Below are 12,819 nucleotides of genomic sequence, written 5' to 3'. Positions count from 1 at the left end.
GCTACTGTGTTACCTTATCTGCATTTAATTGTTTTCCCCTTTAGAAGTGGTAAAGAGATATCTATGCCTCAATATATATCAACAGGTCCACACTTGTAGAATGTTGGATTCACCAACATCATTATATTTCTCAGTGCACTTCTTATCCAGTTTAAAATGCAGCAGTGCTCCACTAATTCTATTGACGAGAAATACTTGTGTTGTAAATGATACTTCCGCTGGAAAATGCAAAATTAAACGTATTTGCAAATTTCCATTAGTCTTTGTATCCGATGATCCTAAAAATGAAATAAAAACCTTTCCATTTCTTCTTAGTAACCTTAATCTCTTTATACACTCATCTGTAAACAAACTTGCTTGGCTGCCAGGATCAAGCAATGCTCTGCATAATTTGTATTTACTAGGTGAATCTAGCACTTTAACAGTCGTACATAATAAAACCTCATGCTGAACATCAAAGTCTGATACACAAGGTTTAATGACTGGACCAGAACTCGTGAGATTCTCCCGACTTAGCTGATCAACTAGATTTTGTTTTGAGGCAAAGGGCTTAGCCTCACCGATAACTCATTCGAACTGTCCATAACTCCTGTTTCTGCATCATTTTGAACTCTTTTGAAATGTAATAATGCGTGGGGATTTTTAAAGCACTTTCTACATTTTTGGATACTTCTACACTTCAAAACTTCATAATTTGAAACTAAGCAATTAAACAGATTGTATTTTTTTTACAAAATTAACAGGACTCTGAACATTTATTACATTTCAGTATTGAATGACTAGCTTTGCAATATGTGCACAGCACGTGAATCACTGAAGCCAATGTGGTTCTTTTTCACATTTTGTTTTTTAATACTTTGTTGTTTACCTGCTTCTAGAGATCTAGCTTGAGATTTCAAAAATTTTAATGAGTCATTAAGGGTTGGTATCTCCTCTTGCTTTAAAGTTCATTCCCACCATCCTCTTGTAGAAGAATATATCTGTGAATTGTTCTACTTTGAAACCCAAAGTCTCAAATGAAAATAAACATTCTCTTTCGGTATCTATGAAAGCAAATAATTGGCTGGGATTTTCAGTTTGTAAATTTGATGAATATAAGATTTTCTTTAACAATGATGAAGGTAATTTTCTCTTATGTGAAAATGTTTGATATAGTGAATTTCATATGCTTTCAAAATTCCTATCACAAATGGTTAAAGCCTAAACAATCCTTAATGCATCTATCTCCCTTTAAAGAACATTTTAAGCATTGCAATCTTTTTGCACCCGATAATTTGTCATTCTTCTTTATCGCTGTTTTAAATAAATCACTAAATGGTAGCTATTCTTCAGCGCTACCACTAAATATAGGAAAAGTTAGCAAATGATTGATATTTCAAAAGATTAAGCCTCCACACTAACATCTTTAACATTCTTAACACTAACTCTGGTTAGCAATAAAAATAACCCATCAACAGTATCTTCTACATCTTCTGATTCTTCAATAAGTTCATCAATATCTTTCTTTTCACAATCTACGAAAAATGTTACTAAAAATATCTGAAATTTCTGTTCATTAGATTACTTAATTTAGATTTAAAAAGTTCTAAGTGTAATCAGCAGTCACTTACTGTAATTTTCTCTTTTAGTTTAGTTAACTTAGTCTTAGCTACATGCTTCTTTGTTTTAAGTGTTGTAAATTCCATTCTTTAATCACAAAGCTATTGAAATGCACTGACTCACTAATTGCACTGCACTCCGGTTTGACCAACCACAAAATTTGGTATAATCTTCTGTTGATGTTTAGTAGACTATTCTGTTGATTTGCTGTTGAACACCTTCAGTAGAACTTACAGAAATCACAAATTTGTAATCTTGATACAAACTCATATATTTTTTCCTTAAAACATCATGGCTGAAGAACGGCGACTTGCCAACCACAGCCAAAACTCAAATTTTACCCTGCTACCTCAAAGCACATCTCAAAGGAACATCTATATCATTGGAACTCTAGTAACTACCCTCTGAAGCTCCAATTGCATGCTTAAAACCCTAACCAATTTGCATTTGCGCTACTTTTCAACTAAGTAACTAAAAATACAATTTGCAAAACATCAAACAATAGTTTTCAACATAGGTGGCTTTCCTGTGAATGTGCTCAGTGGATCCAGGTAACATCAGGTGCCACAACTCTTACTTTAGCTATATTGCCACTGTGCCGGCCGGCTTGCACGCAAGCCCCAAGTGAACAAAAACTATATATTTTCCAATCAGTTTAATGCTTATCCATGTACTCAGTTAGGATTTTGAAAATTTGTTCTTCAGTTTTATGAGTAAACAGAATCTTAAAAAAATATTATTTATGAATGGAATCGTTAAACACATATGTTACATAACAAATCAACTGTGTATCATGTGAAATGTCTGTTGTTTGGTCTATCTGAAGTGCATAAAATATTTTATTCTAATGTTATACCCATATTCTACATTACCAGCCATGTCATTGATCTGATGCTTAACTGCATCATTTAAAAGAGGCATTTAGATAAATATCATTAGATAACTTTTCAGTAAGCATTGTTTGAGCTCTTTTGTAACTGAAAGTATTAAGAATAGAATAGGGACTTATAGAATAGGGTGCCCCACTCTTCATGACGTAAAAATCTTGCAATATAGGAAGACTTTAGGGCTTTCTAGTTGTGAAACCTGTATTAGAAACAGCTTTAATTTCCTTATTTAGTTGTTCCACACTTCATCGAGAAAATTTGACAGGTTACTTTTTATACTTTTATCTCCATGTGTGTTACGGCATGTGGTTTCAGTGCAACAAGGTGCCCGCATATTTCACGTTATAGTGTACGGGAATGCTTCAACAGCACTTTTTTCTATGTAGAGCATTGGCTAAGGCATACCAGTTATTCAACAATCCTGATCATGCAATATGTTCCCCACTGTTGGACAAAAATTGAAGTTGCGTCAAAAGCCTTGCATATATGAACCCTGTATATTCAGATACTGATATTGTTGTAAGAGCTATTGAGATCTGATATTTCTGAACGCATTAAAAGAGTGGCTGCCTATATTTATCTGTATTATTAAAATAGAGGTATTATTAAAATAGAGGCATTATTAAAATAGAGGCATTATTAAAATAGAGCCATGTAAAAGAGTGACTGTCTATATTTATCTGTATTATTAATAATATTTGTTTTTCATTTAAAAATGCTAATTCCTTGATTGTTGCAATACTTTTTAATTACTGTGTAAAAATATTTTGGAATTACTATGTGAAAATGTTTTAATTACTATGTAAAGTTTTTCTCTCTGGAAAGGGCAGAAGCATAGCCTACAATCTCAAACTTGATGCATCATTTTTAAATTAGAGGCTATTAACTATTTCAGATGATAGTAAGGGTTCAGAATGAAAGTTACCGTCAACTAATCCATCTGGGATGTATTTTATATTCCTTTATTATTTCACCAAAATCATTCCAATGATAACTTAAATAGTCTCTGTTTCTTTCTCAGAATCAAATTCTGTATTATATAATTTGAAATACCCATCTTTTAGGAAACAAATTTTAATTTCTAACTAATCTCTTCCTCTGTAAGATCATAAGCATCTAAAAATTCTGTATAATGCTAAAATTTAATATAGTGATTTAAAATTTTCAATCAAAATGGGTTTAATAAATGTTTTATATTCATGTGTATAGGGAAGCTAGACTTCATGTTTATATTATTGAGTTTCTGGATGATAATTTCAAATAAATGAAGAATTCATTCCCATTCACAAGCTATTATTGTGGAAGTAGTAATAACGCAGTAATTTTTATAATCAATCAATAAAGCCATCTGAATAAAGATGGATTTTTTTTTCTTTGTTTGATGTAGAATTTGAAGATTATCAAAATCTCATTAACTTATTTTTGAAAAACTCAGAAAATTACTGTTTCTAGTTCCTGTTTCTGTGTAACTGTATTTGAGAACAGTTCCCAAGTCTACAGTTGTTTTCCAGAATATGGGTGAAACATGATTTGTATCTGAAATTGAACTGAAAAAAATTATGAAAATTTTGAGTAACTCATTATTACTTTTGGATCAGCTTGTATAATTTAATTAACATGGACTTCTTGTCGGGATCTAAATGATCATTTTCATTCATTAAGGTTAAGTTTGCATTTAAGCATTGCAAACAGTTCAAGTGGCATCTTTGACATCTTTTTGATCAAATAAAATATGTCTCTTGTTAGAAACATACAGTCAAAAGTCGTTAATCCGGACTCATCGGGACTTCGGCGGTTCCGGATTATAGATCATCACTTTAAATCTGGTAAGATGGCATGCAGATATTATAAAGTTAAAAATATGAAACCGTAATTTATGAAATATAGAACAATTGTGATCTAAAGGGTATCAAAATTTACAAAAAAAAAAAAAAGCTTAGTATTTATTTGTTTACTTTATTAAACATTTCTTTCAACGTAAGTTGTTTAAGTTGCTTCGTTTTTTATGTGATAATACATTCTCTTTAATTCTATAAACAGACATAATTTCTTGTTCAGTTACAAAGTTCCGCTGTTCAAGTCCTATAATTGCTGTGTCGAGAAAACCGACTAATTTGTCAATCGAAATTTTTTCATTTTCAATAACCTCTGTCACTTTTTTTGCTATCGGAAGCGAATTATAATGACGAGGAATTTGATTTAAATTATATCAAAGACGGAGTACATCGAGATGAAATACTATATTTAGTAAGGAATTATAAGCCAAATAAAATAAAAGCATCTGCCCTGAAGATAAGGATAGTGCTGACAGATCAACTTCCAATTCATTGCGTGCCGCGGCCTTAAAGATGAACAAAGTTTAGATAAACAAACGTTAAGGTTTAGATAAACAAAGGATATGTCTTTATCCATTTTTTGCAGCAATTCCACTTTTTGTTTAATGGACTTCGAAACATACTTTCACTTTGTAGATACTTTACATATTAGTAAATATATATCAGAAACTCTATTTGACATAATCAAAAGTTCAAGCTTACTTAGAAATAATATAAAATTGCTCTAACAGTCTGCAAAAAATAATAAGCCGAATCCAATTCGAAGATTAAGGAACAACGCAATCTGCAACATTAACTGAATTAGATAATTTTAGCTTAGCTTATACCGTCCGTTATACATTAAACACGCATTCGTAAACGTATTTTGCGCACGCACACATGCATATTCGCAGCCGTAAAGGTCTTATGCGCATGCGTCAAAGTTTGTAGCTTTGAAGTCCGGATTATGGGTGTCTGAATTAATGACTTTTGACTGTATTTGTTTTATCAGACTCTTTCTTACTCAAGGAAGTAAAATATGAAATCTTTAAGTTTAGAGAGCACTGACTGTGATTAGCAGATTTTTAAAAATGAGCAGAAGTAAATCATGTTTATCATTGACATTTTGGCCTGATTAAAATACCAAATGAAAATTTTCCTTTTGGTAAAAATGAATTTTCAGAAGTTGGTCAAAGAAAAATATTCTGTTGGGAAGCTGATATCCAAAGCTGATTTAGTTCACAGTTAATTGCAGTTTTCCAGTAGTTTTCATGTAATTGAAATATTAAATCACATTCCACTCTTTTTCAATTTACCATACAGGTGTTGTTTGATATTTACCATACAAATCACATAAATACAAAAAATTTATAATATTGTTAAATTTGATATATCAGAATTAATTGTGTAACTTTATGAAGAAATTATATATATAAATGCTAAGAATGTATTCATTTTTCCACTGTTGCTTTATTTACCTATTTACCACTGTTGCTATTAAAATTGTCCCAGTTCCAGTGTATTCCAGGATCATTATTTTTAAAGTAATACCTAATACTTAAATAAACAAATCAGTGAAGAATTTTGAGATTTATGTCTATAAATATGTAAATTTTCACAAAATACACAAGCATATAACATAAATTACTAGTGCATAAAGAGAAAAACTGTATTTACGTTTTATGTTGTTCATGTAGAGAATGTAGTTCAGCTTGCTTTCTAATGAAACAAAGGGAAAACAGAGTACTTCAATTGTTCAGTATTTGAAAATATTTGGTATTCTTTAGAAGTCAAATTTTAATGGAGTTTTTCTGATGAAACTAGATCACTTTTATGACTTCATGATGCATATTTTTGTAACTAATGAAAATGTAATAAATTTTTTGTGTGCTTAATTTGTTATTCAAGTTACTACAGAAGTATTGCATTCATAATGAGTTTTAAAAAAGTGGGCATCTAAATGTAATTTAACTTTTCTCATGGAAACTGTTTAATTGTTTTATACATCATGAGGGTATTGAATAAAAAAGAATTTTTAAGTCTCATTTTCAGAGCTGTCTTTCAGTCTCTTCATTATTTTGATATTTAGTCACCAGTGCACTTTTCATTTTTAAATATATTTGTAATGTATTTTACATTTAATTATTTTACAAGAAATATATTTTTAGCATTTTGCTTACTTTTTATTGTAATGACAGACCTTTTGTTTCATTTCATGCTTCTACTCTGTGTATAGAGAAAGGTAAAATACCTTTAATTTTTAGTTAATTTTGTGCATATCATGTCTTGTAATATATTGGGGTCATGTGGATGATTATTGTTATTAATAGTTTAAATTTTTGCAATATTTTATAATTAAATACAGTACAAAGTTCGAAATCCGGACTCGTTGGGACTTCGGCGATCCCGAATATTAGATCATCAATTTAAATCTGGTAAGATAGCATGCAGAAATTATATAATTTAAAAATGGGAAATTGTAATTTATGAAATAAAGGGTATCAAAATTTACAAAAAAAAAAAAAAAAAAAAAAAAAAAAAAAAAAAAAAAAAAAGCTTAATATTTGTTTGTTTACTTTATTAAACCTTTCGTTCAATGCAAGTTGTTTAAGTTGCTTCCACAAAAAGTTCCTTTTTCTTATGTCGCATACAGTCAACTTTCTAATGTCATACTCCTCGCATAATTTTGAGAATGATATGCCTTTATCCATTTTTTCCAGCAATTCCACTTTTTTGTTAAATGGACATCGAAACATGGTTTCGCTTTGTAGATCCTTAGGCAGCCCCAGAATTGCAAAGATAATTTTAGCCTTGCTTAATATCATCCATTATACATTATTGGCTGTGTATCACAAGATTGACGACGAAAGCCAAGTTGTTTCGCTAATTGTCTTGCTCCTACTGCGCACTGAATTAATTTAGAATTGTATTAGTTTAGTTATTTACTATACCTACGTTTATTTCTTGCACATGCTTAAAACTAACCTGAGTCCTGAATAAATAAACTCCCACATATACTTAAGGCCACATATACTTAAGCCTAGGGCTGGCGCTAGATACCGCCTGGTGCAGTCGCTACGAGTCCTAAATTCTGCTACAAAGTGCCTTTGTAAGTTCTAAATTTTCACCGCGCCTAAACTTTGGATCCCAGGTGCTTTCCGTAAATCATAAAAAACTTCTCATACCTTAATTTTGCCGCTTGGTGCTTCCCCAAATTCCAAAAATTTTGTGTTCCCTAAATTTTGCGCTCCGGTGCCGACATATCCTGCCGCCACTTCTGGGTTTATGGTGAATAAATAACATATCATTTATTCTTAATTACAATAACACTAAGTGTAATCTTTTGGCCTATGAGTTTCATTAACAAAATCTATTTTTAGCTTATGAAAAGAAATTTTTTTGAATTTTTCCTCGTCAACATTTCTTAGAGCATTTAAAAATCTATAATCATTGCTAAGAGTAATGTTAGCATAAAAGGTTGCCATACTCTTGTTATTCAATTACTAATATAAAAAAAAGTTTAAACATCACTGCATGAGTTATTACTGAAGCTGTCATGTATTGATAAACATGCGGTGATGAAAGTAAAATATAATGAATAATGACTCGCCAGGGCGTCAGTGATATAAAATAAGTGAATGTTTGATTTGAGATGTATGCCAAGCAGATACTCAACTACGGAGCCAAAATATTAATCTCACAAATTTATGCATACATGATTGTTTTTCCATAACGAGGTATTTTATTTAGTGCCTAAGTGAAATTAAGAATTGGAATTTTTAAGTGAGAATCTCCATGTGTTTTATTATGGAAGAAAAATCAAATGTGCATGCGTAAAGCATACAAAAAAAATTTTTTGTGGCTTTGAGGTCTGGATTTTAGATCATTCCGGATAATGGACGTCCGGCTTTCGGACTTTGTACTGTAATTCCTTCTGTATTCCAAAAGTGAAATTTGTGTCAAAAGTTGAAAACTTTTTGCCTGTACTTTCAGAGATTTTGCGTATGTGGCTCGTGACAGAATAACCAAAAAGCACATGTGTCATGTCTTTCGCTGTGATATCCCGGCACGAATAATAGCAAACACATTAAGGGACATATGTAAAAAAATAATGATTGAAAGAAGTCTGCAACGTAATTTGGAGAAACAGATTGAATCTAGTTCAGAAACAGAAACTTCCGACTCAAAACGAGGTGTTCCTATGCGACCAACAGATCTACCTATGGAGCAGCAGCAGTTTCAAACCTCAGAATCCCAGGGTTCCTATACAGGTAAGAAAAATAAATAATTTAAAAAGAGTGTTTTTTTAAAAGTGAACATAGAGAAGAATTTTATTTTAAGGTAATTGATAAAATAATTGATTGCTTAAATAATTGATAAAATTCCTCCTTTTCAGGGGGGAATTGCTTTCATGTTAATGATCTGTAAAATTGCAGGTCAAATTAAATATGTCAGGTAGAACAAATTTTTTATTTTGGGTGTCTATTTTAGTAGTTACAGTCAGATTGTGTAGATAAAAAGTGCTAATATGTGCAACTAAATCTGATAATCTGTTGTTTCAAAGGATTTAATTGGTGTGATTTAGTTAAAATTTATATGTTTTATTACATTAAAAGTTTAAATATCTGAAAAGCTCAAGACTGAATGCCAGGTAGCTGAGGATTTAAAAAATTAATTAATGATAGAAAAACCAACTGGGTGAAAGAACAAGTTTTGGTCTAAATTATGGAAAGTAATCTTATATGATATCCGTTTGACTATCAAAACCTTACATCAAACAATATGTAATATTTCAAAGTTCCAAACGTATTTCAGACATAAGAATTAGTGTTTTTTTGGGGGCAGTGGGGTAGATCTTAAACATATGAAGGAAAAACATCTTATTTGGTTGTGAAATCCTGTTGACTATTAAAGTTGACAGAGATCCTCTTAAACTTCTTGCATTCATTCTGGCAAAACTTTGAAATAATTGATTTCTCTTTATTTATTTAGAGATACAGATTATGAATATAGCAAATTATTTGTCATAATTTCTCTCAGTGCATTACCAATTTATCCATTTTCAAATAAAGTTGCATATCATGTGACATGATTTTCTTGAGGGCAGGATCCAGCAATTTTTAAAATACTTTACTGCATCCTGTTCCATTTAGGGCAAGCCAGCAAATTGTAATAATTTAACTCATTAAGGACACCCCCTTTGGCAATGTACCAGTTATTCATCTTGTAAGAATAAGGAAATAAGTGCTTTTGTCTACGAAATGTCAAGAGAGTAAGATACATTCAAGCATCGAAAAAGCTGTTGTCTTTCCCCTTCTGTAATAATGCTGTACTTTTTTATAATTAATCAAGAAAACCTTTGTTAAATTTTTAAGTAAATTCTAAAAAGACAACTAATTATTTCTATCCCGGAACTTCAGTGACATTACAGCGTCTTTAGTTGCCAATCTGAAGATACATCACCAATAGTGTATAGCAGATGTCAGCCAATTACAACAGTGAAATATAGCCTAAGCTAAAGCTAGATATTACTAAAGTTTTGGCTCAAGAAACTCCTTGTTTTTCATGTTTCAAAGTTGGCAGTAATATTTTAATAAAAAGTACTCAAACTTTATATTTCTATGCAGTTTTTCTGTGAAAAATGTTCAAATTGATCTAAATTAATTCTGATTGATTGACTAAAGATCAGTTAGAACAAAATATGTTTGTAATTTGCAAAATGAACTCAGGAAGATATTTTCAGAATTTTATGATTTACACTATTAAAAAAAAAAAAGCAGAGTTGTAGTTGAATGGGTTTAAGAGTCAAATAAATCTGAAGTTTGTTAAAATTCAAAATTTTGAATTTCAGCAGTTTAGTAAATGGTAATTTGAAGTCTGATACATAAATGTATTTCTTGAAATTCATATTCAGAAACATCGTATGCATTGCTGTATACAGCTCTACTTATGTATAATTATCAAAAGTTTTAATTAATAATCTAGGTAAATTTGGCTGAAAATGATAATCTAATACAGTCAAAAAAACGTTAATCTGGACTCGTCGGGACTTCGGCGATTACGGATTATCGATTTTTCCGAATTATAGATCATCAGTTAAAATCTGGTAAGATGGCATGCAGAAATTATAAAATTAAAAATATAAAACTGTAATTTATGAAATAAAGGGCAATTATGATCTAAAGGGTATCAAAATTTACAAAGAGAAAAAGCTTAATATTTATTTGTTTACTTTATTAAACATTTTTTTCAATGTAAGTTGTTTAAGTTGCTTCGTTTAATGTGATCATTCTTTCTCTTTAATTCTATAAACAGACATAATTTCTTGTTCAGTTACAAAGTTCCGCTGTTCAAGTCCTATAATTGCTGTGTCGAGAATACCGACTAATTTGTGAATCGAAATTTTTTTCATTTTCACTAACCTCTTCACTATCGGAAGCGAATTATAATGACGGGGAACTTGATTTAAATCATATCAAAGACAGAGTACATCGAGATGAAATACTACATTTAGTAAGGAATTATAAGCCAAATAAAATAAAAACATCTGCCCTGAAGATAAGGATAGTGCTAACAGATCAACTTCCAATTCATTGCGCACGGCGTCGTTTCCCTCCCCCTGCAGAGCAGCGCGAAATTGATAAACATATTTTGGAATGATTAGATAATCAAAGGATATGCCTTTATCCATTTTTTGCAGCAATTCCACTTTCTGTTTAATGGACTTCGAAACATACTTTTGCTTTGTAGATCCTTTACATATTAGTAAATATATATCGGAAATTCTATTTGACATAATCGAAAGTTCAAGCTTACTTTTATAAAATTGCTCTAACAGTCTGCAAAAAATAATAAGCGGGATCCAATTCGAAGATTAAGGAACAACGCAATCTGCAACATTAACTGAATTAGATGCTTTTAGCTTAGCTTATACCGTCCGTTATACATTAAACGCACATGCGTAAACGTATTATGCGCATGCGCACACGCATATTCGCAGCCGTAAAGGTCTTACTCGTACGCGTAAACGCCTATGCGCATGTGTCAACGCGACGCATGCGTAGAAAGTTAGTAGCTTTGAGGTCCGGATTATGGGTGTCCGAATTAACGACTTTTGACTGTAGTTCTTTCTTCAATTGCTTTGAATATAGAAAACATTTTTTCAATGTTATCTTTGTACACTGGGCCAGCATAAAACTTTTTAAGTTCAATATATTTTATTAGTGATCTCACATGACCAAAATAGTCACTACTTGACCATCTGTGAGTTTTAGATCTTTAAATTGAAACCACAGGTCTATGACCAACCATTAAGGAGATATTTAAATGCTGCATATATTTTTAAAGACTATATCTGCGTTGTTAGTTTTTAATGGAACTTTTATGAACGTATAGTTTTAAATGTTTCCTATATTTGTGAAAGCACATGTTTATTGTCATAATCTATAAAGAATAAGTTGTTTAAATAGTTTTAACAGTAGCTCAATTGCTCATAATAATACAATTCCTGTAATGGCTTGTGATTCTTTGTATATGATGATTGAAAAGCACTTAAAAGGCAGATGAGCACAGAAACAAATAATTTTTATACCATAGTATGTAGCTTTAGCAGGCTATATAGGTAGATAGCCTTAGTGTGCTGTGCCGTAATGTAATAAATCTATATCCACTGACCCTTGTATTGATGTTATGAACTGTGCATTTTTTTCCAGACATTTTAAATATATGTATCTATAATGAATGTGTAGTGAAAATCGTTTAACACGAAATTGAGAGGACTCAAATATTTTTTCATGTTAAAGAATATTGCAAAAAGAAGAAAAAAAACCCCTATTCAACAAAATAAGGTTTATTAGAGTACATTTGATTTACATAGATATGTATATGCATGTATTTAATAAAAATCAACGAAACAAAAATATCCACAAGAACTTAATGAAGTTTATTGCAAAATTTTCAAGTTTTTTTGAAAACCAAAACATTAATTAAGTTTTTGGAAAATATCTCATATTTTTATTTATATTGTCTTTTTTAGCATCAAATTGTTCGATATAATCTATTTTGTTATTCATTTCACCATTGTAATGTGCGTTTAAATAACTGCAAATACTTTTCATGATTCTCCTCATTTCGAATGACGTGCGAATAGGCACTGCATTATTCGTTTCATTTGCGTCGTCGTAATCAGCATCAATAATATTTTTTTCGCTTTTAACAAACTCTAAAATGTCTTTGTGTGCCATAATTAGGGCTGTACATACATAATCATCATCTACTGCAGGGTTTTTTTAAACTGTGGGTTGCGACTCCCAAGGGGGTCGCGGGACCTGCAGTAGAATGTCGCAAAATTTTAGCAATTTTTATATTTCTTTAACTTATAATAATTTTACAATTGCCAAATATTTTTACATAATGTATCTGAAAATAGATGAAGATAAGACAATACAGACAAAGAAAAAAATGAAAACTTTTTGCCGCATTCTTTTTATAATATAAACGTTCATTTTCTTGCTTTGCAC

The 12,819-nt window shown here is 30.8% G+C and overlaps 1 protein-coding gene across 3 annotated transcripts in view; it reads left to right on the top strand.

The window, feature by feature from the left end:
- LOC118193676 (protein Fe65 homolog) overlaps window positions 1-12,819 on the top strand; it is a 146,329-nt gene that overhangs the window by 109,188 nt on the left and 24,322 nt on the right. For all 3 annotated transcript variants that reach the window (XM_085808374.1, XM_085808375.1, XM_085808376.1), the window contains one exon: window positions 8,294-8,571. In XM_085808374.1, the coding sequence (XP_085664500.1) occupies window positions 8,294-8,571 (278 nt within the window). The remainder of the gene's footprint in view (window positions 1-8,293; window positions 8,572-12,819) is intronic.

Source organism: Stegodyphus dumicola, chromosome X1 (genome assembly GCF_044657685.1).
Source record: "Stegodyphus dumicola isolate Sdum_Otavi_A_Nest chromosome X1, ASM4465768v1".
Classification (NCBI taxonomy): domain Eukaryota; kingdom Metazoa; phylum Arthropoda; class Arachnida; order Araneae; family Eresidae; genus Stegodyphus; species Stegodyphus dumicola.
The sequence above is the reverse complement of the archived record's forward strand: the minus strand, read 5'-3'. Positions and strand labels throughout refer to the sequence as shown.